This window comes from Camponotus floridanus, unplaced genomic scaffold (assembly GCF_003227725.1).
Source record: "Camponotus floridanus strain SB8 unplaced genomic scaffold, Cflo_v7.5 scaffold265, whole genome shotgun sequence".
NCBI classification, from domain to species: domain Eukaryota; kingdom Metazoa; phylum Arthropoda; class Insecta; order Hymenoptera; family Formicidae; genus Camponotus; species Camponotus floridanus.
In genome coordinates, this window is record NW_020229398.1 from 80,979 (window position 1) to 108,924 (window position 27,946).

The window sequence follows — 27,946 nt, forward strand, 5'->3', positions numbered from 1 at the left end:
CCTTGCAGTAGAAAAACTTTATCCATTTTTTTTTTGCATTTCAAACGAGATGGTAATTTAAGTGTATAATTAAACGAGGGAAAAGAAAAAAAGACGAAAGAAAAAAATTCTATGAGGAGAATATATGTCTGATATGTTTATTTTATCAGTTTTGTTTTTATTTAAAATTTATTCTAGAAAATATAATGTAAAAGCCAAAAAGCGGAAATCAAGATTAGCAAACGCTCTCGAGGAATACGTCAACATGCTTCAATTAAAAATGAACTAATAAATTATTATGATTCATTTTTCCTTATATCAGAGAGTGGAATGAGTCGACAAAGAATCACGCAAGTCCCGCCTCAATGACACATTTTTCACAAAAATAGGAATTACATATGCCCAGAATATACATACAACTAAGCGAGTCGTGATTTTTTCCCCATAAAAGTAACCGACACATAAATATTTATTTAATTCAAATTTTTGCATTTCGATGATGATTTCTGTGAGGAAAAATTATTGCAAGCGATACTTGAACGTCATTATAATCATATAACTGTGAATTTATACATTTTAGTCGTGTTTTTAACGCTTTCCATGGATTTGAAGAATACATATCATAAGTAGAGGTTTGAAAGTGGCGCGCTTGCGCGGCAGCGTCCAAGCGCCAATCGTAGCGCGCGTCACAGCGAGAAGCTTATCGCGCAAGCGCGACGCGACTTGACGACCGCGCAGCCAATCAGAGCGCGTCGCTCAAACGACGCAGTCGTCGAAAACTCGTCGGACGTTTTAAACGTATATCGAATTATCGCGAAGGAAGACGAGAAACGCAGATACGTGTGAGTATTCTTAATTAATATTAAGATATTTATCGATAGCATGTTCGTGGAATATCAACACGACTTTACACGACAATTAGCGTCATTGTTTTATCGCTCAAGTGGCAATAAATGCAATTGTAAAGTGACGAACGTATTTCTTTCCTTTGAGAGAAATAACTTGACTTGCTCTATGCGTTTTTTTTCTATGTATTGAAGAAATTAAAAAATTATGACAAGCTCAAGAAATAAATTTAAATAGGAATTTATACATAAGAAATAAATATAATATATATATAATATATAAGAAATAATATAAAAATAATAGAAATAATATATAAATAATATATAATATATATATAATATATATATATATATATATATATATATATATATATATATATATATATATATATAATATATAAGAAATAATATAAAAAATAGAAATAATATATAAATAATATATAAATAATAATATATAAGAAGCAGGGAGAGAAATAATATATACGGAAATAAATTTGAAAAATATTAAAGAAATACAAATTCAATATAACAGGTAAATACTAAAATAAACACGAAAAATTATTTTTTTATATATAAGGATAATTTCAAAAATTATGTGCATAAAATTATCTTTCAATCCACTTTAATTCATTCACTTCTTACAGCTTTAATTTATCTAATTAATTAAAATTTAATTTATCTTATTTTGTACACAATATTTGTCTCTCTTTCAAAGTTTGGAGACAAAGATGGTAGAAACTGAGAAGAAAAGAGATTCGTCTACTTATACGTGTGTAGAAGTGTATTGTACAATAATTGATTAATTAATAAAGATTTTGAGTCTCGCAGACATTAGAATAAGACATTAGAATACGAGAGGACGAAGGAGAAGGAGCCCATACAGCACTGAACATTATAGCAATATTGCGGCAATATTACAATGTTGCTGCAATGTTACAATAATATTAATAATATTGTTGCAATATTGCAATGTTACAACAATATTAATAATATTGCTGCAATATTGCAATGTTGCTACAATATTAATAATATCGCTGCAATATTTTCCCATACAGCACAGAACATTGCAGCAACATTATAATATTGCTGCGACATTGTAGCAATATTGTAATATTGCTGCAATCCTATAAGACACAATATTCCTAAAATATTGTATAAATATTATTAACAGTTAATAATATTTATACAATATCCTAGGAATATTGTGTGCTTATAGGGAATGTGCTGTATGGGTTTGCGCTGCATGGGAAAGTTCCTTCCGTTCGATAACGTTTCCTCGAAAAATAAGAGATCACTCGCATATTTTTTTTCTCGACTTTCAGATTCGCGGATTCCTAAAGTCGCGCGTCGTCGTCGTCGTCGACGGAGACCGGACTCCCGAACGCCCGCTGCTCGTCCTTGCTCTTGTCCTCGGCGTCCCTCCTGCCGCTGTTGGCCCGCGACTGCGACTTCCGGTTCTGAACTTCCGCCTCCGACGTCGCGGGGGACGAAGGTGAGCGCGATATCGGCGGGAAGGGGACGGTGGGGGCGACCGATTCCGCGGTGTCGGGGGCGGAGGTGCTACCCACGTCGAGAGAACCGCTCAGGATCGAATCGGGCGAGCTGTTTGATTGCTCGACGGGCATCGCGACGACGCCATCCGCGATGGGGTGCTCGCCCATTTTCACCGGAGGCTTACTCTCCTCAGGAACCGTCGAGGTGCGCCGCAAGGTCGTCCTTCGACCTTGACTATCACCGCGCGTGTCTTTGGTTAGTTTAGTCGGTTTTGCTCGGGGTCGGGGATTTCGAGTGGCAGGCGTCAAACGTGGTGTCTTAGACAACGATTAATGTGTCTCTTGCTCTTAAAATCAGAGATGAGGGACTCTTGTCTCCCAATCTCTGAGAGATTGAGAAGCGAGAAATTGATTAGAAATAGAAATAAAATTTATAATTCAGTCATATCTCTTTCAAATTAAAATTGATCTAACATCTCCACATTATTTATAGAAATATAAATTCTAGGACACATAAATTTTAATTCTTATATAATCAAATTTTGTATAGAAATTACATGTACAAATATACTATTGAATATTTTTATTATTATGTATATTTTTATATTAAAAATAAAATATATAATAATATTGTATATTTTATTTAATATAAAAATATAAATATAATAAACAAAATATATTATAATATTATATATTTTATTTAATATATAAAAATTATATAAATTTTATATAAAAATAAATTATATAAAAATATATTAGATGGAAAATGATATATAAGTTTTAAATTTTGAATTTAAATTTATTTGGAGAATTTTTTCTCTCGCGTCTTTGATATTAAGATTGCTCAAATATCATAATTAATACATCAATCAATTTAATGCGAAACATCCGCGATTTAAATTAACAATTGGACATAAAATTTTTCCTTCATATTTTTCCTTCATTATTTTAAAATTTTTAGTCGCTAATATGGAGACACATGATCGCTTAGGTACGACGTTTGATGCATTCTGATACATTCAAATTCCTCACATACATTTACATTACTCAGGCAATCGTTTTCACAGAAATTATTTTTTTGGAAAATGCTTTTTAAACTTTTTCAAGAATAATTCACAAAAAATAAATTAAAATAATATATAAAATATAAAAAACGCAATATATAAGTGAATAACAACAAAAATAAGTATAAATAAAAACAGTTACACAAACTTTTTGGAAACGCTATTATGTTTATAATTTTTACAATCTATAATTTTTTTTTCATAAAAATAAAAAAAACTAAAAATGACTAATAATATATAACGATAATTGAATTCTCTAAAATAATATAAAATAATTATAAAATAATATAAATAATAATAATATAACAAAATAATAATAACATAAAATAATTATAAAATAATATAATAATATTAACAAAAAATAATAATTAAATAATATAATAACTAATAAATAATATATAATAAAATGATAAAATAAATAATAAAATAATAAAATAATAATAATATTAATAAAGAAATATTAATTAAATTATGAAAATATAATGCTGATAAAAAAATACAAATAAATTATTTAATCACGGTTATCTACAAACTCTTTTGAAATTTAATGTGATTAAATTATATATATATTAAAAGATTTAAAGTTACTTACTGATTTATATCTACTGGAGAGATTCTCTGTTCCGGACTTATCATAGGCCGATTATTGTTATCCCATGAATTGTGCCGGCGGTGACTGCTCTTGTCCTTATAAGCTTCGGCAATGTTATTGTAACTGCCGACAATTCTTCGTTTATCGAGTTCCTTTAACACCTTCTCCGGCATACTACCGGCCGATCTATATAATCCACTGTTGATCGTATGCTACGATAAAAATATATTTGAATAATCAGATATAAATTATAAGATACACACATATATATCTTAATTTATTGAGAAATAAAATAAAGTGAATGCGTGTGCATTTTCTTTAAATGATAATAATTTGATCATTATCTTACTGATTTCATTATTATTTTAATCTTAATGAAATACAATAATCCAGTACGTACTTGAAATTAAATATAATATATTATATTAATTAATTTAATTATATTCAAATTATTATAATACATTTTTCTCTTCTCTATTGATAAATATTGTCATTATATTTCAGGTGCGTATGGATCATACCTTCGAAAAGGAATACACCGGACTGGGAGCAGTGTTCGGATTGGTCCAAACATTGGTTGCACCAGGTATGTCTTCGTTATTGTTGCCGCGCAATAATTCCGCCGAATACGACGGCCTCGCTGGTATTATGGGCGATCGACAGCATACTCTATAGAAATATAAGAGAGATGTATATAAACAATCTTTGAAAGCGATTCGTTGCGAAACAAAGTGCTAAAAGGAAAGAAAAACCTACAAAATGTGAATTATTGGCAATATACGAAGTACGGAGTACGAAAGATTTAAATTAAACGTTATATTGTTAATTTTACAAAATATTTAAAATATGAAATAGGAAATGTCGTTATAAAAGAGCTCATGATTATTTTCAAATATAACTATATAAAAACTATATAAAGAATTAAATGACTTTTTCAGAAGCTTGATCTGAACATAAAATTGGTAGAAATGAGAAGCAAATGTATTTCAATGATTTGTTTCTAATTTGCCTGGATTCGAAATACGAATCGAATAAATGCGGACAAATATGAATAGACTTACAAGTTTACGTCCTCCAGTTTTCTGAGTAGCCTCTCGTTTTCTCGGCAAACGAGTTCCTGGTCCCGTATCACCTGTTCTCGCGTGGCATAGAGTTCTGCATTTTCGCGACGTAGCGCCTCGTTCTCGGTGATGTATGCGTGGATTAATTGGCTCAGTTCCGAGCTCTCCATCTCAGCTAATTTGTCGAAGTCTACCGGTGGCGGTGTCATGGTTATCCGTCGTTCGGCTGTAAACAAAATTTTGTCAGTCAATGATAAACTAATAGTAAATAAAAAAAAGAAGCTTTAAGAAATATATCTATTTCGTGAAACTGAATAAACCCCAAATCGATTTCAAAGTTTCTTTACTTATACTTTTATGAAATTTTTATTATTATATTAAAATTGAAAATTTTGTATAGAATTATGTTAATTTTTAATTATTTCTCGCGTTTGACATTTGTGAAAATAATAGTTTGACGGAACGAAAAGATATTAAGAACTCTATTAGTACTTTTGGATTCGCAACGGATCATATTTTGAGCCTCGTTATTAAGATGAAGCGTCATTTTTAAGTGCTCGTTCTCGGTTTGAAGTGCTCCAACTTCTCGTTTCAAGCTGAGAATCAGAGCTTCGCGTGGATCCTGAAAGTTACAGCCATATCATTTACATTTCATTGAAATACATTTCATGTTTCTTTGAAGATTTGTTTGCCGAAACGTGATCTTACCATCACTATAATGGGTTTCGTGGCTATCTTTTTAGCTCTCGCGGCGTATCTCAAGGTGTTTAATGTCTCGTTGGCATTTGAACGGGCTGGTGAAACGCAGGCGATCTAAACATAAAATATTTTTGATATTCTTAAAGTAGAGAATAATTTATTAAATTAATTTATTAAGTTAATTTTTAATTATTACAAAAATGTATTTAATTTTTTATTGGATTTATTTTTAATCCAATTTCATCTATCGCGATTTTTTTCATTTGTTTGGAGGAGATTTACAATACTTTTGTAATAATGATAATTTAAATAACGATATATATTTATTACATAAATAATAATAAATAACATTTATTAGAAATATACCATCGATTAAGATGGATCGAGATCAATTTGAAAATTGTTAAAGAGAATTTATTTATTTTGCCTATTTACCATTAATGTGATTCCATTTCCGGCGAGGCTGTCGGCCAAAAGCTTTGTTAGTTTGCTATCTCGATAAGGAATATGACCCCCTTTTCGTTTTCCGTCACTTAAGGAAGCGATGCAATATCCTGTGATTAAATATAAAAGGATACATGTTCTCATAAATCGATAATATTAGATATTTTTGTAGAAATCACGCAAAAAAAATATCGCTCTTTTCAGGAGCGATGCTGCGAAAATTGTGTATCTACTATTAAGAAATAGTTTGTGTGAAAAATTCCTATTGCCTCATTTCGCGGCTGTAATCGCGAAAGTGTATCGATTATTTTCCTTAGACAGAAAGCGGCACGGAACACGTCTTTTCACATGTCAGTAACTTAATAGCGCACCTATCGATTACTTGAGCTATTCTAAATAATAGACGCAATCTCACTGCAATTTCAAAGTCAAGATCTAATTCGATTTTATGTCGATAAATTAATTATTATCGTTATTCATAGTATGTAAAGTAATCGCTACAAATGTGACACGAGTTCCTTGAGCTCATTTATTATACATGAAAGTATTATACATATCGTTATCGCATGCGAAATGTCGGATTTCGCAAATTTCAATTTAATTAAATTTAATTTAATTAATTATTAATTACGAATTATGAATTAGTTTTGTCGCACATAGAAAAGAATCCTTTAATTCTTTCCGTGACATCGAAAAACATAATAATATATTGATGATATATTGACTTACCCAATACCATGAGACTTTTATTGATGTTGTTTGCCTCTTCTAAGGTCTTGCCTTCGCTTTGAGTTTTCTTCGTCATCTCGCTTCCGGCAAGGTCGACGAAATTAATTTTACCTTGTTTGGAGATAAATACGCCATTTTCCATCTATCAATATAAGAGATGCTCGTTTTAGCGTCCATTATAAATTAATGATTACGTGATCAGAAATAGCGGAAATCTATTAATGGATAATGGAAGCAGAAAAAGAAAATTAATTTCGCTTGATTTTGAGATAAACATATCACATTCCCTCCATCTTACTTCAATAAATTAAATTAATTGCGAGAAATGATATGAGGATTAATTAGTTTTAAATTAATTTTTGTACGAAAAGTTCGATTTTTTAAATATTTTAATTTGATGTTAAGCTTTGATATATCTAGTATTACTATTAATAATTGTCTCATGGGAAATATATATAATGACCTCAAACATTTATATCACTTTTACTTACTGCTTGTTCAGAAATTATAGTTATAGTCAGAATCGAATGGCTCCTGCTGGAATATTCGTTCATATTGTGCGTACCGATAGATCTATTCCTCATTCCTGCAAAAAAAATAACATTAATTCGATTAATCCGATATTTCACTGAGAAATTTATAAAAATATTTCTATAAACATTTCATAAATTGAATCAAAATATTCTATAAATAAAATTTTCTGATTGAGATCAATAAAAAAAGGATAATTGACAAATACAATAAGAAGAAAAAATACAGAATGTTGAATAAAATTCATAATAATATATTATAGCTTTTTAATTCATGTATTTTGTTAAAGAAAATTTTAATAGAGAGTTTTTATAGAGGATATTAAATAGAAATAGATATTAAATAGCATTAAAAAATTATACAAGTTGCAATTCTTTTTGTTTCAATTTACGTAAGTGACAAATTTTATAAAATCAAATTGTTGAAAAAAGAAGAACAACGATTTTATATAAATAAAAACATATCAATAAAAACTGTTTAATTAATATTGATTATAATATCATGATTTTGCAAATTTATGAAATGGAATATATTATGGTCTTCTTCCTAAGTCAAATTGCCTAAATTTATTTGTTTAAAGTTGTTGTACCTTCTTCGAGAACCGCTAAAAGATCGTCAAGTTCTTCACATTCCACTGTGAAAAGATTCTCAACGAAGAATCCGCGTGTTTTTTTGCTCCACCGAACCGCTAAAGGTTTTCTTGCAGTCCCAGGATTCAAAAGATCTATCACCTATTTATAATTTATTTATATATTTATTTTTATAATCATCTTATGAAAAAATTTATAAGGAAATTTGCTTTCTTTAATTTATGTAAAAAAAGTAATGTGCTTATATTTTATTTTATTATATTTTTTATAAATCTTTTAATAATTTTATCATCGTTTTAAAAAGATCGACAGACCTTTTCGTTATAAATTTCCAGGAAGGATGCCTTTAGCACAAAATTGCAATTCTCGTGTTCTTGAAGGACTTTAAACAGGTAGACGAAGGAACGGAAGACCAGACCATGATCCTCCGAGTATGGATCCATTTTCTCAAACTGTTATAAAAATAATTAAATTCACTTTATCGATAAAAACACGCGTGAAATAAATAAATTAAAGCTGATTTATTTATCGTACGATTTAGAATTGTTAGCTAAATTCTGCAAACTATGATTTCACTTAAATTACATTGAATTAATAATATAGATTCTAGCTTACAATTATTATATTAGAGAAAAGCTAAATTATATATTATATTTCAAAAATTATTATATGTCAAAAATTTGTTCTTGTGGCAATATATTTCATATAATCATTAAACTTTTTATTAGAATTTACTCATTTTCTAGTAGCTAAACAAAGCAAATGGATAATCAAATTAAGTCTTTCTATTCCGTATTTTTTATTTCAAGGTAAAAAAGTATTTTTACGCAATAAGATTGCAAAATAATATCGACAAAATATTTTCATCATTTTTAATTATGTTAATTATTTTTAAAAAATTGATTATTTTAAAAAATTAATTTAAAAAATTATTTTAAAAAGTTCTTTCGTTGATCTTTTCATTGTCTTTTATGACATATACTTGACCTATCGAAATTTCAATGCCGCGTTTAGTTGCGCGAAACAACACATTACGTGTGACTTAAACACGTCGCATTATCTTATCTACGAAAGACGATCAACTTTAACCTTCCGACTGACTACGTAGCTATCGATCTTTAACGTCACCATATGTTTTACATATCGTATATTGTCTTCTGCATGTATGGACGATTGTATTGCGACGCTATTAAAAAAGCCTATGCGTAGCTGGAAACCTCGACCATTTCTCTCGGAACATTCAAATAATGTTATTGTTTCCAAAGATTCGCCAATTTTTTATTTATTAAATATATAATTACACTCTAATTTGTACATAAATAATTACTACTAATTTTTATATAAATTATACTCTCTAAATCAATATTTAAATTTATGTTTATACGAGAGTTATTTATGCTAGAATCCAAATAAAGAATTTGTGATTATTTAAAAAAAAATCGAGATAGATAAGAGAAGAATTGGAAAGAAAATTGATTTGTTTTGCTTACAAGTCTCGGAGGTCCAGTCAGGGTATGCGTTTTACCACTTCCGGTTTGTCCATAGCAAAACGCAGTGCAGTTGAAGCCTTCCACCGCCATTTCAATGAGATTTTTAATGCCGGAGTATTGCAGAATGTCCTCTTGCGTGGCATTCGGTTCGAAAACGACATTGTAAGAAAATACCTTTGGCTTTTTGTCGCCGCTGCTCGTAACTACATCGCACTGCAAAATAAATAAAAAGATACGTGCAATATATATTTTTGTCAATTTTGAAATATTTTAAATATTTTATTGACAGAAAAACATGTAAGAAAGAATATATATTGATTTGAAAAGACGAAAGACGATTTTTAAGGTAATTTAATTTTCATACTTACGTAAATTTGTCCATCACCGGGAAATTGCACGGCCATCGCATCACCGGATTTGATCTCTTTATTACAGAGCGGACGAACTCTAAGAAAAAAAATAGATATTGTTATAATAATTTTAAATTTATTTGAAAAAAATTTGAATAATGTTAAAATAAATCATATACCTGACGACGACATTTATATTATTTTCCGGAAGTAGATGTTTGGTCGCGATTACCCGTTTATCGCCGTCTACCAATTTTTCGATGCTACCGATCCTGAAAGCAACATTATTTTCACGATTTATGTATCATCGTACATTAATTTTATTTTGTTAGATAAATTGATTTATTTATATATTGATAAAATAATAAATTCATAAGTGCAAATTATATAAAAATAATAATGTGATTAATAAACGCGATATATTTAAACATTATTTAGTTAATAAAACGGTAGAAAAATCTTATTTTTATCTGAGATAAGTAAAGAGGAAAATAATTATTACTTATTAGAGCTATAAAAAGGTAGGTGATATTTTATTAAGAGTGATTATCTTTGAATACATATGTCGTGCATCGCTGTTAACTCTACATAATTAAAGATCACCCTGTGGATCTCCCTGCCTGGACGTCAAGTCTTCTATAGTTAATAAATGTAGGTAGAATGTTACAGGGGTTGTGCAATTGTTATCATTGTATCGTTCCCACTGGCATTTTATTATTAAACGTGATCGCCGATCTAATTCCGCAAATTAACGGCGTTCTATGAATGCGCGATGGCAAGCGTCCAATACAGAATAGTTCGATTGACCTCTAATCGCGCGGTCAACCCTTATAATTCACGAGATCCGATCGAAGAGTATCGAGTGGCTCGTACATATGTGTGCGTGTGTGTATTTGGATTTCTTTCTCATTTTGAAACATCGCGGAATCTCCGAGAGAAACCTCTTTAGTGATTCGGGATCAATGTTGGTAAATATCGAATCGTTAGATCGATTAGTTGTGAATCTCGCTGAGAACACTGCATATTCTGTAAATTTCATATCTGAGGGAATATGAATTTTGTATCGTTCGAGGATAGAAATTACTTTTTCCATATTGAAACACATATTGAATGTAACGTTGTAACATATCGATTCTTTCGACGATTTCAACGATTATCAAAGTACTTTCAATTGCAATTGAAGAGGTATAATTGAGAGTGCATCCAATGTTTTTCTTTCTTTCCACATTTCTTAGAATAAAGAGTCGTTTTAGTCCCTCTTGGATAGAAAGTTCAAAATAATTACATTAATATAATGTGATTTTTCTCCTGAGAATAATTTATACCAAATAATACTATACAAATTTTCTACTTTTTTAAGAATTGTTTTATATTATAGAATATAATAATACACATGACAAAATACTTTTACACATGATAAAATATTTTTTTACAAACATTTATAAACATTTATCGTTGCAAATTTAATATACATTTATATACTATAAAAAAATTTTTTTCCATGTCATATAATCTGCATTAATCTTAATTCTTAAATTTTTTTAATTTTCTTTTTGTCAATTTACTTATTTATATAAGATATTTGATACAGCATAAGAAGAGAATTTATTATACTTTAACATTAAAATTTAATATTTATTATTTTAATATTTATATTAAAAAAGAATCTCTCTTATATCTATATTTAATGTAAAATTATAAATAGAGCCAATATTATTTTTTTTTATAAAATTTTATATTCTACTCTTTCTTTTTTTACATTGTATGTCTGTACAATGCAAGAGAAAAGGAAATGATTTAGTTTTCTTGAAACGAACTTGCAAAAGAAGATATCGATCATAAGTCATATTTAAAAGCGATTTCCAAGAAAAAGCGTTGCCTCTATTAAATAATACAGTAAAATAATAACATATTATACAAAAAAATTACGTTTTAAAAAGACTTTCTTTATCCTTTCTCTTTTTTTGCAATTGCATCTTTAACGTGATACACGATAATTTATTATTAGAAGCTGCCTACACCGTAAAATTTGGAAACTTTCGAAATCTGTAAATAGTATATCTTTTAATTTAAATTTAATTCAACTTAATTTATATTGTTAAGGAGTTATCCAATTTTCAAAACAGTGTTCTCCTCTCTATTATATATGCATATTATATGTACATATGCTTGAGTCACGTGCGAGTGCCTTGCATTTATCGTTTTATAATAATTGTCGTGTTGTACACTACTGGAGTTTACTACTACTCTTACGAGAGTCGATAATAACTATAAAAATCGCACAATTCTCCCCGAAGCTTCTCATTCTTCGGCTTTCCCTCGTGGAATTAATTATATACACACATACACGTGGAGACAACATAATAAACAGACGCATGTTTATGGTATAGTTCGATGTCGCTTATCGATTGTGGGACCTTGCTGTACGACCTCTCAGTCACATTCGATCGTAATGACCACCTTATATATATGTACAATACACGCGTAAATATTTCGATATATCGTTCGTGCATTTATCCCTTTTTTCTTTCTCCTATAGGATGAGTCATTAAGAACGCTTTTAAATGTGTCTTTTAGGCTTTAAAATTCAAAGAGAAACAAGTATAACACACAATCTGGAATTTTTTATTATATGTAAGCTTTTTCATATAATAACTTTCATATAATAATATTTCATATAATAATTTAAAAAATATTTAATATAAAAATATTTTCTATATAATATTTTAAATATTAAAAAAAAATATTTTCTATATAATATTATAATTCTTTAGATATATCTTCTGTCCTTAATTTTAAAATTTTTTAATTCTAAAATTCTTTAATTTTAAAATTCTTTAATTCGATATTTTTTCGAAATGATATTACATGATATTACAACTGAAATAGTCTTGATTTTAATGTAATGCGCAAAACAATATCATGACAGATAATAAACAAGGAAATAATATTATGAGCTTATGTAGTTGCGATGAAACCACCTAAGATTAAATTGACACGTAATTATTGTTCAAATACAATCGCGTGTCTATTGCAAATTTACGACTAAACAAGAAGCTATTGCGATAGAAAATCGTTTAGTTTATGTGACATTATTTTATGAAATATTTAGATTTGTTGTTGCATGATACTTTTTTTATAATCTATCGCAAAATCGGATATATGATTTTTTTCTACAATATTTTCCCTATCTTCGCTTACATATTATTTTATTTATTATTTGTTTACTAGACTTTGCCTTTCGGCTTAGGACTTCTGGTTATATTATTTATTGCATATCTAGTATTTACACTTCACAGCCTGGTTTATAAACAGCAAATGTCCACTTAGAACTTGAAAACTAAAGTGAAAAGAATTAAAGTGTAGTCAAGTGAAGTAAAATAGCATAAATTATAAAATGAAATAAAGTGAAATAAATCGGAACAAAACTAGATATACTTAGTATCAAATAAATTAAAGACAAATACAAAGTAAAAAAGCAACAAATCAATACACAATAAAATATCTAACATTCCTGTTTTTTTTACTCTTTCATTTATTTTTTAATTTTTGTATTCCCTATCTTCTTATTTTGCGCCTCTTCTTTCTCTTCTATTTTCTCTTACATAATGTAAACATACTTTCATCTTTACTAAAACATATTTAAAAAAAATTAAAATTAAATTATATTAATAATATATAATTTCATCTTAATAATAATTAAATTAAATAACTTAATATTATTTGATTGCTTTATATATATTACAATATTTAGTATTTTATATTAATAAGAAGTATTAAATTGCATATATTAAAAATATAATTATATTTAAGTTTTTTATTAAGAGTATAATTAAATTAGAACAAAATTTTTTTAATTTAAAATTTTTTTCTATAATTATGATTATAGTTAAAAAATGCATAGTTTTATATCTCAAATGTACGTACAATTATAATATTACTTTATAACATAATAATATAATATTTAATAATAATATAATATTATATATTGATTGACCTCGGAAACCGCATTATCTCGTAATCAATAAGCAATGTTGAAGCGTGAGATATCGTAAACGTGCAAATGTCTGCATGTGTCTGTGTGCGTGTAGATTGTTTTTCGTATCGATGCACAGCGGCAATGTTTACACAAGCATCTCTCTTCACATAAAATTGAATAAAGACTGCAAACGCGTTAGTTACTGTCCACCTTGATGGTCGCATCGTATGTCGTCATCTCTGTCCCAGATCTTTCGAACAATTTCTAGCTAGGCCAATCTTCCTTGTAATATTTTTTAACGAATCGATCGAGCAATTTCGCTTGAATCGATATTGAAATCGAAATGCATACATTTTTAAACAAACAAAATAAAATAATAATAATAATAATAATAATAATAATAATAATAATAATAATAAAGTAAGTTATATACCATAATATGTGTGTGATAAATAATTTATCAGTATAATTAAAAAAATAATATTTATAAAAATCTGGAGTGTTTTTCATCAGTGAAGAAATTTTACGCCATTATAATATTGCATGTACATACTAAGCACAAAAAATATATATATTTTTTATTAAATAATTTTGTCCAAAAATCTTACAAAGTGACATGTAAAAGTAATTTTAATTTTATATTTTAATATAGAAATTTTTTTTACAAACGAAATTCTAGAAATATTTTAGAATATTAATATATTAACAGAAAGAGAAAAAATTGGTTATATAATTTTAAATTTATTATTGTTTTATCTATTAACTCTGTTTCTTTTTCATGAATAATATATAATATTTTAATGTATAAATCTTAGTATTACATCACTTTTTAAATCTATACATCTATTATTTATTATATTTCTTTTAATCTATACATCTATTGTTTGATAATATTTTTAGTTATATGTTTATAATAATGTGATTATATGAATTATTAAAATATTAATTATATAATTATAATTTTTTATGATTGAAATCTTGCAATATTACGTTACAGTGAATCTATATTTTACGTTATTATCTTTTAATGTACCTTTTTTTACATGTATAGAGAGAAATTTATAAGTATATTTGTCATACGCTAAAAAAATACAGTTGTGCTTTTTCAGCTTGAATGACATATATAGAATGGCGTATTTTTCTAATGTCATCAGTTGATTTATCTTACGTGAGTAAGCGATTTTAACACGAATGTCACTCGTACATAAAATAGTGAGCATTGATTGCAAATTTTAGTTGATGGATATTTCTATATATGACAAAAATATATCAATCTTTATGTTATCTATCAATTCCACCATAATCATCATTTCGATGTTATCATCACAAATCAAAGCGATAAAGCACGATGCCGCGATAATTGAGTTGAATTTATTTTTCCCTCACATATGTACGTGAAAATAATATATATACGTCACACTTTAACTTGTCATATCGATCGAAGTCAAAGTTTTTTTTTTCGTCGAAGTTTATCGTCTTGACGACAAATCATTGATACGTTATTCCATTTCGTTATCACTAAAATGCACGAAAAGATACTTGAGCGTGTGTATACATATAATAATTTCTATATCTTGCGTAATAAAAATTTATAAGAGTATATGTGTGTATGTGAAAAATATTTAACACGTATAAAATAATATTAAAATAAATATAATTTTATGTTTTACATAATTTACAAAAATTTACGATAGATTTACTTATAATTTATTTATAATTTTTTTATCTAATCATTAAAAGAGATATACTATATTGTCAATTTCCAAATTATTTGATTATTATCGTTAATCTTCCATTCTAACAATATTGATTTGTCAATCATTTTATGCCACTTGTTTCGATTAGGCAAATTTGTTTCGCGGTAATTTTTAGCAGAATTCTCAATGATATATTATCTTTCGTGTCTGTTCCCACGAAACAGGAAAATATCGATATGTGTTTTTGAAGATACAATTTGATAACAAATGAACATATTTCTTATTAAGCTTTATGATAATAATAAACTTTTTGTGATGATGTCACTCATGAGTTTATCAGTCAAATTAAAATTTCAATTAATAAATTTTTTAGAGATCATTTTTAAAGAAACAAAAATTTATTTTTAAGCTAAATTGTATCAGATTATTTTAGAAAGAATTTAATATTCATAAATAATTTTTATTATTTTAAACACATTTTTCAAATATTTCTTGCAGATAAAATTTATATTATTCTGAAAATTGTTTAAACAGCTTATTTTCAACAAAGTATACATATATAATTATTATTTATGAAGTGAATAATAATTAAAAAATATAGTGTCTTAAATATATAGTGTCTTAAAATTTATTTTAAATGATTTTATTAAATTATCTTTAAAAAAATAAATTTGTAACCTTTCTTATTAATTTATTATTAATACATGCAAGAAAACTCAGACACTTGATGTCAGAAATTTTAATAAGATTAAAAATTTTTGCAGATAAAAAGTACAATAAAAATATCCTGTACAACTAGAAACGTAATGCGACTCAGATCGATTCGTAACATTTTTATTTTTATTTTTTTCGATGCGCGATTAAGAGGCAGATGTACTTACTCGTTGCCTTGCGAGTGCAATAACGCATTTTTCCCCTTCCTTTTGGAATCGGAACCGCCACTCTTTGCCGGACTACTTCCTCGCGAACCAGTTTGATTGCCGGGACTGTTCCCGCGCGAGCCCCGACCTCCTCCTCGTCCTTTTGACCTTCCGCATCTCGCATTTTCTCTTTGGGGGCTCGGGCCGCGAGTTGGAGATGGATTTTTCACCAGCACCATCCGTCCACCTGCTAAATTTATTTATTCGAATATTAATCCCTGGTCAATAATAAGAGAATAATATTATTCATTTATAGTAAATAAATATTTATAATTTTATATTTTTATAGTAAATAATTTGTGTAGTAAATCAATAATATTATTCTTATATTAATTATTTATATTTAATAAAAATAAAATTTTAGAAAGTTATTTAAAATATTTAATAAAAATAAATTATTTATATTTAATAAAAAAAATTTTAGAAGGTTATTTACTAAATAATGTAATATTTGCACATGCAAGAGGAAAATATTACATAATCGCTTTTTATAATATTAACGGCATAAAATTTTCTTGTCGATAAAAAGACAATTCTAAAAATATATAAATATTGCTGAAGATATATACATATACAATTTTCTGTGATACGAGGAAAAAAAAGGTACGTGACGATGAGATAGAGATATCAGTATAAACTGCTATTTATTGCGAGAATCAAGATCGCGATTTATCTCTTGAGAATCTTTCCAGTAAACGAGCAAATTCGAAATGCAAAAATTTATGCAATCACGTGCATTCAATAATCAACTAATTACGGGCGTTTCGCGCATTGTTTTCGATTCGATTGCAAGTCCTCGCCAAGCTTCGTTTCGCCGACGATGATAATTAGCTATTATCATAATTAAAGCGAAAGCTACTTCGAACCGCCTTAGAATTGATTTACGTGGAAATTTTAATTTTTATGAAATATAAATACAAATATCGATATAAACTGATTAAAGATTTTATTTAAAAAATTGTTTAAATATTATAAATTTGAATTAATTGATTTTTTCGTTATATTAAATCATATATATATTTATTACATTTTTATATTCTCTATTTATTTTATCCATTATATTTATTATATAAGTAACTTCTTTTTATCATTATTTATTATGTTTTGTGTATATAAATAACATAATAAATAATGAATACAAAAAGAATTGCTTGTATGTAATAAATGTAATAAAATAAATATATAGAGAATATAAGAATGCAATAAATATAGTCTAATATAACGAAAAAATTAATTAATTAATTTTATCAAGTAAACTTCGTCAATTCAATCTTAGAATAATTTAAGAAACTTCTTTATGACAGAAGATATAATTAAAATCGTGCTGTGTGAAAGCAACAGTTGCATCAATTGTTGTATAAAAAATGAAATCTTTTTCCTTTTAATATAAACGCGTGATGTTTAAAAAAATCACGTTTTGTTATTTTATTTTATATACTTTATACAAAGTGAAAGTGAAAGTGAACAGCGAGAGAAATAGTAATAAAATATTTTATACAAGTTATTAAAAGATAGATTGCAGGCTTACAACTTACAAGAAAATTATTCTTCTTAAAATTAATTTGATTGAAATGACAATTTAATCTTTCAATAGTTTTATATCGTATCGTTCTCTTCACTTTTTATTTATTTATTCCAAGTCTCACTTTTTATTTATTCTTAATTATTTCTGCGATGGAATTTAATTGCGAAAAATGTTAAAGATCTGCGATTATTAACAAAAACTCACGATAACTCGTAGAAAAGATCTTTTTCATCTTTTTTTCAATTTTTTTTTGCAAACGCATGCAATGTAAAACGCATATATATAACATATATTTTTAATAATCTCATATGTGAATAATAAAGTATTAATAACAAAGTATTAATTAATAATAATCAGTCGATAAATTTTATTACATAAATATTTTTATATAATCTTATAATTAATATAACGAACTTCAATATAAGTATAAATATAGAAAACGAGTTGAGAAAATAATATCAGGTTCATTATCCCCTCATGCGATCTCATAATGATATAAAAATAAGAGTTATTATATTTTCCGCTCACTATTATTACCGGCTATTCGTAAAAATAAAACGCTCATTCGAACGCAAGGAAAGACTCATCATCCCCTAATAGAGCACACACGTAGGATACTTTCATAATTAAAAAGATCGCTTATCGAACTTGAGCTCCAACGTCTGACGTCTTCCGAGTGTATAGTCTACCGACGAAAAATGCACTTACATTCGTAGTTTCATGTATCGTCCGGAAAATTTCCTGTCGCCCTTTCGTAATCGCCTTTCGATGCCTCCCTCTTTCCCGCGAGTCGCCCTCGAACGCTTCTTGAAAATCCGTCGGAGGAAGATCAATCGTTCGGGAGCGCGCGATCTATCGAATCGTACGACGGGGGAACAACATCCGCGAGGATAAAAGAGCGCTTCGTGCAACAGCAACAACCACCGGCGCCGTACTGACACACGGGGGTGAGTCTTGATCCGCCGCTTCGCCCCCGGGGGGAGGAGGAGAGGGGGAGGGCAGGGGTGGTTTTCCTATAGTCGGTGTCGCGCGAGTCGCCGATCGAAAGCGACGGTTGTGTTCGTCACAACACGTTTTACCGTTGTTATTACCACCACCGTCACTGTACTATCGCCATTCTACTGCCACCCCCGCCCGCAGCACGGTCATCGTCCACGTGGACTCGGGATTGCATCACCGCGAACTTGACATCGACGACAACGGCGTCAATCGGTTATCACAGATCGGGGAGGGTGGGGGGAAGTACAATTTTATCAAAATAATCAGATAAGGGAATTTAGCGCACCGCTCGATTTCTAAATTCTTCATTCGTAAATTTGTACACTGAGAAAAATATCCGGTGAAAAGGTAACGAACGGATATTATACACAGTAAAAAATTTTGTGTTAAATTTAACATATTAAATTTAACATATTTCCCAATTTATCCACTCTAATTTTAATGTTAATTTAATAGAAGGCAAGTATGTAAATAAATAACACAAGTAATATGTTTAAAAATTAACACAAAACACTTTAACTTTATTTGGAAATAAAGTTTATGTTAAATTAACATATTTATAATGTTAAATTTAATTTTTTAAAAATGTTATTCTTACGTTTTTATGATAAATAACAGAAAAGATATGTCGATTTAACATATGGAAACTGTTATAAAGAGAAAAATACACAACTTATCTGTTCATTTTAACATATAACATATTTCATAAAAAATTCGTGCATTTACATATTAATTGTGTTGTTTTAACTCTTAGAAACGTTGAATATTAAGTCAATTCATCGGATATTTTTCTCAGTGTAATTCTCTCATATATTATTTATTCTCTATTATTCTTACCTTATTATTATTCTCTTCCAGACAAGAATTCGATCGCGCATCTCTCCGATTGAGGATGCGGCTTAATGCTCGAATACTCGAAGCGACGCGATTTCGGAAATTTGCCGGAAATTCGATGTTTTGGCGAGCATGATGGATGGGTGCCTTTGGGATTCTTAATGTCGAATTTCCGGAATAGCTACGGGATGCATCGCAAACTTGAGTGCACTTAATTATATGCGAGGGATGAGAAGAAATGCGCACTCACCTTTCCATTCAACCAGATATCGTTTCGCGATTAGGCTTTTTCGTTTTTTGTACTAATGTTAGATGGCGATTTTACAAATAATATAATATATTACATTGACATTGATATATAGCCACGAATAATCAAAAGTTCACCAAAAGTAGACAATAACTAAATTTGTGACGGAGGAAAGCTAAACATTAGAAGAGCGAAATATCGATTTTAGATTTGGGTTCTTCTCAAAGGAAGTATAACAATTATTATAAATAAAGGGATATAAAGGGATATAATATAATTATTATAAATATACAATAATTATAATATAATATAATTATTATATATTTATAATAATAATAATAATAATATATTTATAATAATAATTAAATATAATTATTATAAATATATAATAATAAATATAAAAAGGGATATAAAGAGTAGATATTATTTTTGTAAAGAAATATCGAAATATCAGAATTGGTCGAAAAGAGTCCATGGTTCAAAGGAAATTTATTTAGTATTGAAAGAGAGAAAGAAAAAAAGAGAAAATATATAATTAAAAGAGAACATGTATAATTTATTTATACATATTTTTTACATAAAATATTATATATATTTTTTTAATTAAAATATATATATATTTTTTTACGTAAAATATTATATATATTTTTTTAAATAAAATATATATATCTTTTTACATAAAATATTTATTTTATTCATTCATATTTGTTTACATTCTTTAAATTCCATACGTTGTGCCTTATTTTTTGAAAAAGAGTATTATATTATTATTTATAAATATACTATAAACATTAAATATAAAGAAAGTTCATTATACGTATGTCATACTTCTCATTTAAAATTGTGAGAAAACAAGTTTACTGACACAATACAAGACGTATCGTCCAAAAATGATCGAAGGAATTAAATCGAAAGAATTTAATCGAAAATAAGAAAAATATCGAAGGAATTAAATCGATCCCCCAAAAATATCGAAGGAATTAAATCGAAAGAATTTAATCGAAAATAAGAAAAAAGGAGACCCGCAAACACTCTGCCCTCTCTTGTACTGAAGCCGTTCCAAGGCCCACGAGACCCACGGCCCCGTAGGACCCCGTAAGTTCACGCAGGGTAACCTCGCGTGCGTCACTATACACGCACTCACACACCGGGAAACGAGTTCCTCTCTCTCTCTCCTTCCCCGTTAAGTCGCTTCGCCGGCTGTGCCTGCTGCCTGCCATCCTTCCTCTCTCTACCGCCGCCACCTTATGCCACCGAAGAGGAGTGCTCTTTCAAACCGGCAGTTTCGTATGTTACACCGTGGCGTGTACACGGTGGGACAACAACCGCGTCGCGATCAGTTATCCTCCGTTATCCTTCGACGAGGACGACGAGGACGCCTCTCCTGCGCGGAGCAAGGACGTTTACTCCGGATTCGCGATTTTCGGTGATGCTCCTCTACGATTCTAGTGATCCGATTTACGATGAAAGAACACGCCGCACTTCTGGACTCGTGAACGGCCGCTCGTGAACCCGAGAACGAGAGTTACTCGAAGCGCGGAACGAAAGTGAGTATGCGAAGTGCCCTTTTTTTCTTTCCAGCGCACTTTATTACGGTTTATTACGGCGATCGTGGCCGAGGAAAAGGAGGCAAATCAAATTTTCTCAGTTTAGTATTCCTTTCTGTTCTCTTCTTCGATTTTTATTAAATCAGCTGACTGATAGATATCGTTTAATAACAGAATTTTATATTAAAAATAATATTTTAGTTGTATTAAGAATAAATTATATTAATGTGTTGATAATAATTTAATTTTTAGCTTGTATTATATTTATATAATGAAAAAGTATCTTTCTTAATTTTTACGTATGAATATTAATGGAATTTAAAAAGAAAAAGGCCAAACAGAAATTCCATAGAAGACAATGGTAGCTCTATATTATTGCATTTTTTAGTGAAACAAGAATTATTTTTGTAATATTTAAATCTTGTATTCTCCCAATATTTAGAAATATCTAAGAGTGCACTGATCAAATTTCTTTTTTTAAATATTTCGATTATTATTTTAATTAGCAAAGTAAAGTAAAATCAATAGATAGTTTTTTTTATTTATAAAATAAATTAATATTAAATAAGATTCCTTATTTTTAATTAATTAATTAATATTAAATAATATTAAATAATATTCCTTATTTTTAATTTAATTAAAATGATAATCAAAGCAATTTAATTCGTAGTATATAATTCTGACTAAAAATTCAATATAAGGATTAAAATATATTTTAATAAAAAAAATCTCTGTACAAACTCGCGAAATAATTACAACAACGTATTAACTGACTAATTAATTAACGCAAAATTTAATAACAATATTTAACAATATTTTCATTGTCTGTGTTTAAATTTGTATTGACAATAGGATGAAAATTTAATTCATTATTTGTCGTGTTAAAAAAAAACTTTGTTTGAATATCGAAAGAGAAGAAATGTGTGACTCGAGGATAAATGCATAAATTATAATTTACATCACTGCGTGAGTCACGAGGGAAGAAATCACGATCGCGCTCGGTCTCGGGTTTTTTATTAGGAAAGAACGCAGGGATCGTCGTAAATGTTGCGGCGAAAATGTTATGGCCGAGCCTTGAATGCATCGCACGATTCGCGATTCGCGGATTCGTGTAAAGTCATTTCCAGCAAATTGGCCGAGCTGTTTACATCTCGTCGCCGATCTTGTCATCGTGATACACCATTTGTTATACAATATGCAATTTCAATCGTCCACGTAGAATGAGAGCACGATCCTATTTTTCACTACAATCGCGTTTCACGTCGATTACTTCGTAACAACGTTACTTTCAACAGGCAAACGCGCGAATTAATCAGATACACGTTCCATATAATTTAGTGATAAACCGATTGCCTTTCTTTCGATATTAAAATGAGCGCAAGATTGTGTAACACGATAAATTAATCGGAAATTTAAATTTTCCTTCCTCAATAAATTAAAACAGATACATCGAAATTAAACGAAACCTTTCATTTTTAATTTAATTAAAATAATAATGGAAGCAATTTAATTTTCGTATTTCATTCAATTCAATAACAACTTTGTCATTAAAGTCCATTTTTTTAAAATCGTTGTATTTACTTGCAACAACGTACATAATTAATTAACGCAAAATTTAATACAATATTAGTAATTTAATATTATCTAATTGTGACATATAAAGTGGGTATTAATTTCAATTTATTAAAAGAATTTCCTCACGAATATACTTTTTTTGATAGATTCTATAAAATATATATTTTGAAAGATGCGATAGAATATGTCGCGTAGAGATTAAGAAATCGTTTGATAGAATCGTTGTCCGTTTCAAGCGAAGGTTAACGGTTTTTAATCGCTTTGATGAAAATGTCATTGGTCTGCCAAGGTCTTTACATCGTCGCGCTACTGCATTTTAAGTACGATTCGATGCTCACTTGAATTTAAGGCTATTGTCGACCATGATGTCAATAACGTCTTTGTTCTTGCTCATTTCTACCGATGCATTATTTTGCAGCGAATGACAAGTTGATCTCTCTATCAAGCTACATAATCAATCATTCTTTTAATCATAAATTTATAATATTTTATAGCTTAATACACATTTGCAAAAATTTATTAAATTTATCAAAATTATTATATTATTATATCTATAAAATTTATCAAATTTATTAAATTGATATATATTTCTAAAATAATTTATCATATCGTGCACGATATTATTCAGTGATATCTCGATTATCATGCATTTAATCATATTATTTTTTATTCATATCATTTTTTATTCGATTTTAATCATATCATTTTTTATTCGATTTTAATCTAAGTCCAGTCAGAGATGGGCTCATAAGATCTTTTGTTATGAGACTCCGCATAAATATTAGCTGATTCATATTCCTGGGAAGTGTCGGAAGATAGGAACAAACGAGAATTCATTCGATCCATTATTATCGGTTGGGGAGAATTCGCGTCGTGGGATCTTCGGGTTTCTTTCAAAGCTTATTAGAAGTACTCGAAAAGGAAATGAGAGAAAGCGGGTCTTCCTTCATTTTAAAACAAAGGCAGAAATCCTGATCCCCGAAAGTCGTGAAAGTGACGGTTAGACGCGTTTCAAATGACACGGTATAATGATAATGAATAATAATGAATGGGATATAAGACTGAGAATGTTGATGGAAATATAAAGTTCTGAATGAGAAAACTTATGGTTCGATGCATTGTTAACTTTACATCTTTACTTTCTTTCTTATCTCACGTGTATTTTATTCATATCCGACATGAATAATGGATATGAATAGTGTATAAATAAAATATGTAATATAATTAACAAAGAATAAATATGTGATTGAACATATATATCTATTTATCGATCCAACTCATTTTGATTTTTTAAAATTCAGGGAGGAAAATCAATTTTATCTTTTATAGGAAATGGGGAAAATCAATGTCTTAGGTAGACAAGCGTAAAACAGAGCACGTGTACAATCGTGAAAGAATGAACCATAATGACCATGATTACCATAAATTATAATGAACAGTAAAAATAATTACGAATAATTATAGATAATAACTCTAAAAATAAAATGCAGCTAATTTCTCAATTTATCGAAATAAAAAAAATGACACGAGTGAATATGTTATAATGTCACGCTTACCTGTTTCTATAAATAAGGTGACATGGAAAAGCACATCGTTTGGAAGAATTAATTTTCGCGACCTTAACTGTTCCTAAGATCGACATTAAAATGAATGGGAGGGAAAAAATACAATAAATTTCGCTTTCGATCCCGCGGAGGCTTGTTATCGCCGTGAATGCTGGAGATCGCGTATCGTGCATCGTCGCATATATATCATTGCGAAAACTGGCACGCAAGTAATTGTACCGAGACCGAGAAGAAACGTGGGCAGGGCATCGAGTGCGTTTGTTTCCCAGAAAGCGCGTATTTAGCGGCATGAGATCGTTCAACAGACACAGCTCCGGATAGAGAACCGGAGCGGATGCGTTAGCGAGGGTGGGAGGGTGGGAGGGAGGGAGGGGGTGAAAGAAACGAGAGTTACATTTCTCTCGGGAGCGCGGATCAAATTGATTCACCGCATGGTAGAGGGCAATTCTTTTTTCAAACTCGCGAGTCTGTTTGTTTCTCCGTTTTGATGAACGCTAATCACGAAATTGATGTTGATTAAATGATTATAATGATTCGATCGGCACACTTGAAGTGTATTTGTTACAATAAACAAGTCGAGAAAATCAGATATCAATCTATATTAATTTTTTCTTTTCTCTGAATACGTCCGAGCACACTTATAATGCTCGGTCAATTAATGAGATAAAAGATAAAAAATTTGTAGCAATGAATATTACAATTCGAAGATTTTATAAATACATTGCAACGATATAAATAAATATAATTCAACGATTTTGTAATGATATTGCATAACTGTTATGATTGTGTAATATAAGTATAATAAAATCTACAAAAAAATAAGTATAATAAAATCTACAAATTATTAATTACATTAAGAGAGGAAGAGAGAGAAAAAGTCATAATTATGGAGGAGAAACAAGAGATTTACAAATTTTTCTGATAAATATACATATGTCGGAACTTCTACAACGCTTGAATATAACTAATATAAAAAATCTAAATTATAATAATAAATATTATAATTAAACAATTATAATATTATAATTATAATTAATGTTATAATTAAACAATTTTGTAATTAAAAAAATCATACTATTATTTTGATAATAAATAAAACTTATTATAATTATTATAATTATGTATAAATATAATAAAATATTATTATAATAATTATTATAATTATGTATAAGTATAATAAAAATTAGAAATTATTAATTATATTAAAAGGGAAAAAAGAGATAAAAAGAAAAACAGAAAGAGAGAGAGTTAAAATTATAGAGGGAAATAAGATATTCAAAAAAATTCAAATTTTTTTACTTTCTTTAACGCGCACCACAAATTCGCAAAGTAAGGTGCACTTTCTAAGAAAACAAGTTCTTTTAATTTCTCGCAGGCACCACCTTCGCTCACCTCGTTTATTTGACCTGACATTTTTTAACGCTTTGTCACACTTTATGCACACGTAATAATCGGGTCTATCCGCCCTGACATTTCACGATTCGCAAATCTACACGCTTAATTATCGGGTTGCGTAATGACAGAAGTGACACGAAAAATCACCCTTATCTCTGTATATATCTATGTATAACTCGCGAGATAAAACTCGGCTAAATCGAAACGAGTCACCTGTTTTGCTGTCGGAACCGGGCGCTTTTTCCGTCCGGATAATTAAAAACCTCGTCCTACTGACGTAAGCGTCGCGGATTAAATTTCCATTCGGATATCGGATCATATTACGACGTACAATAACAACGACATACCGAGAGATCAGCGACTTGTCGAAAAATTATTTATGCATCAGCGATTCCGATGGCGACTTTTCAGCACTCGATATGCGAGAAACGGAACGAATTCTCGTCTCACTTTCGATGATCGGCGATCGAATATCAAAGACTAAAAAATATTACAAAGCATGTTTGATATAAAATTTTAAAATTTGTTATAATTTTGAAAGAAATGTGTTTTATAACATTTCTCTCAGATATTTTTTATATAATTTATTTATTATTATTTATATAAAATAATTATTATATTTATAATTATTTACATAAAATAATTATTTACATATTTATTATTTATATAAAATAATTTTTACAAAAAGGAGAGGGTATATAGCTTTTTTTGAAAACCTAGTATTCTAAGAGATTTTTGTCTTGAAAAATTAGTTTTATCTTGAATTCTCAAGGAATTTTTTTAAAAAATTGACAAGTTTGATAATTTTTGTGTTTATATTTTTATATAAATATTTATGTTAATATAAACAACTTTAATTTTGAAATTCTGAAAACAGTTTTAAAATTATGTTTTTAATAACTTGAAAACTTAAGAAATCTATTCTTTTGCAATATTTTAACTAATATTAAATTTTAAAATCATATAATATTTTATTAATTTTATTTTTTTAATTATCTTTTGTATTATTTTATATTAAATATGTTTTTCTTGTTTATTTAATTAACAACATGTATACACATTCTTTTAAATAACACACAACATTTCTTGATAGTTTATAATATTTTAGAATTTAAATAATATTATCCTAATTTTATGATTATTCAGCTGATATCAGATGTTAGTACTTTAGAGTCTATATTTTATTCAAATATATAGACTCTAAAGTATAGTATTTTATTCAAATATAGACTCTAAACTATATAAATAGTTACTTTATAAAATATATTTATAAAAAATATGAAACCTTTTAGATTTAAAATACATTAAAATATTTTATTTATGTTAAAAAATCATGCACAATAAACTTATTTTAAAATTGCATCTTTAAAACTACTTTAATAATTCTACTTGAAACTTTGAACAAAAATACTTGTGGAAGATTATAAAATCCGCAGAAAATTTATTCCAAAAATTGAGTATACATCCTATAAATGAACATTTAAATTAATACAATTAACATTTTAATTGATTTTTTGTATTTTATATTTTTGTATTTCACGATCAAGAGATCCATTGTTAAGTGAATAGCGGCTAATGCGAATGAGGAATAATACGAATAATGAATGAATGATGAGGCAAATCATGTGTTTGATGTGCGAATAATGAATCGGATCTTATCGGAATAACGAATTTTTTTAGACAAAAATTGACTCGAGAGCGACGTCCTCTCTACCAACTCCGTCCTTTCCGGATGACGCTACTTTTACATGCGCGCTCAACTCGCGCTGGGTTCAAAGGGGGAACCGAAAATAGAG

At 28.5% G+C, this 27,946-nt stretch overlaps 2 protein-coding genes across 4 annotated transcripts in view; one reads left to right on the forward strand and one right to left on the reverse strand.

Annotated features, from left to right (window-relative positions):
• Window positions 1-1,983: 1,983 nt before the first annotated feature.
• LOC105258269 (kinesin-like protein KIF12) lies at window positions 1,984-19,008 on the reverse strand. Of its 2 annotated transcripts, none has more exons than XM_020029703.2 (16): window positions 18,697-19,008; window positions 16,425-16,653; window positions 10,047-10,139; window positions 9,886-9,964; window positions 9,518-9,730; window positions 8,342-8,479; window positions 8,027-8,168; window positions 7,398-7,492; window positions 6,907-7,048; window positions 6,169-6,287; window positions 5,743-5,847; window positions 5,527-5,656; window positions 5,035-5,260; window positions 4,495-4,642; window positions 3,974-4,185; window positions 1,984-2,552 (listed from the first exon to the last, which is right to left on the reverse strand). In XM_020029703.2, the coding sequence occupies exons 2-16, from the start codon at window positions 16,640-16,642 to the stop codon at window positions 2,159-2,161; spliced, it is 2,454 nt and encodes an 817-aa protein (XP_019885262.2). In that variant the 5' UTR covers window positions 16,643-16,653; window positions 18,697-19,008; the 3' UTR covers window positions 1,984-2,158. The 2 variants fall into 2 exon arrangements, with proteins under 2 accessions (XP_019885262.2, XP_025265224.1); XM_025409439.1 differs by having other exon boundaries at window positions 2,368-2,568.
• The window catches only part of LOC105258255 (myosin-IB), a 38,627-nt gene continuing 15,164 nt past the window's right edge, over window positions 4,484-27,946 (forward strand). The window contains exon 1 of one of the 2 annotated variants that reach the window (XM_025409438.1): window positions 4,484-4,559. The gene's annotated coding sequence lies outside the window, so the exon portion shown is untranslated. Of the gene's footprint in view, window positions 4,560-21,338; window positions 21,616-27,946 lie in introns of those variants that run through there. The other variant, XM_025409437.1, reaches the window with a different exon arrangement.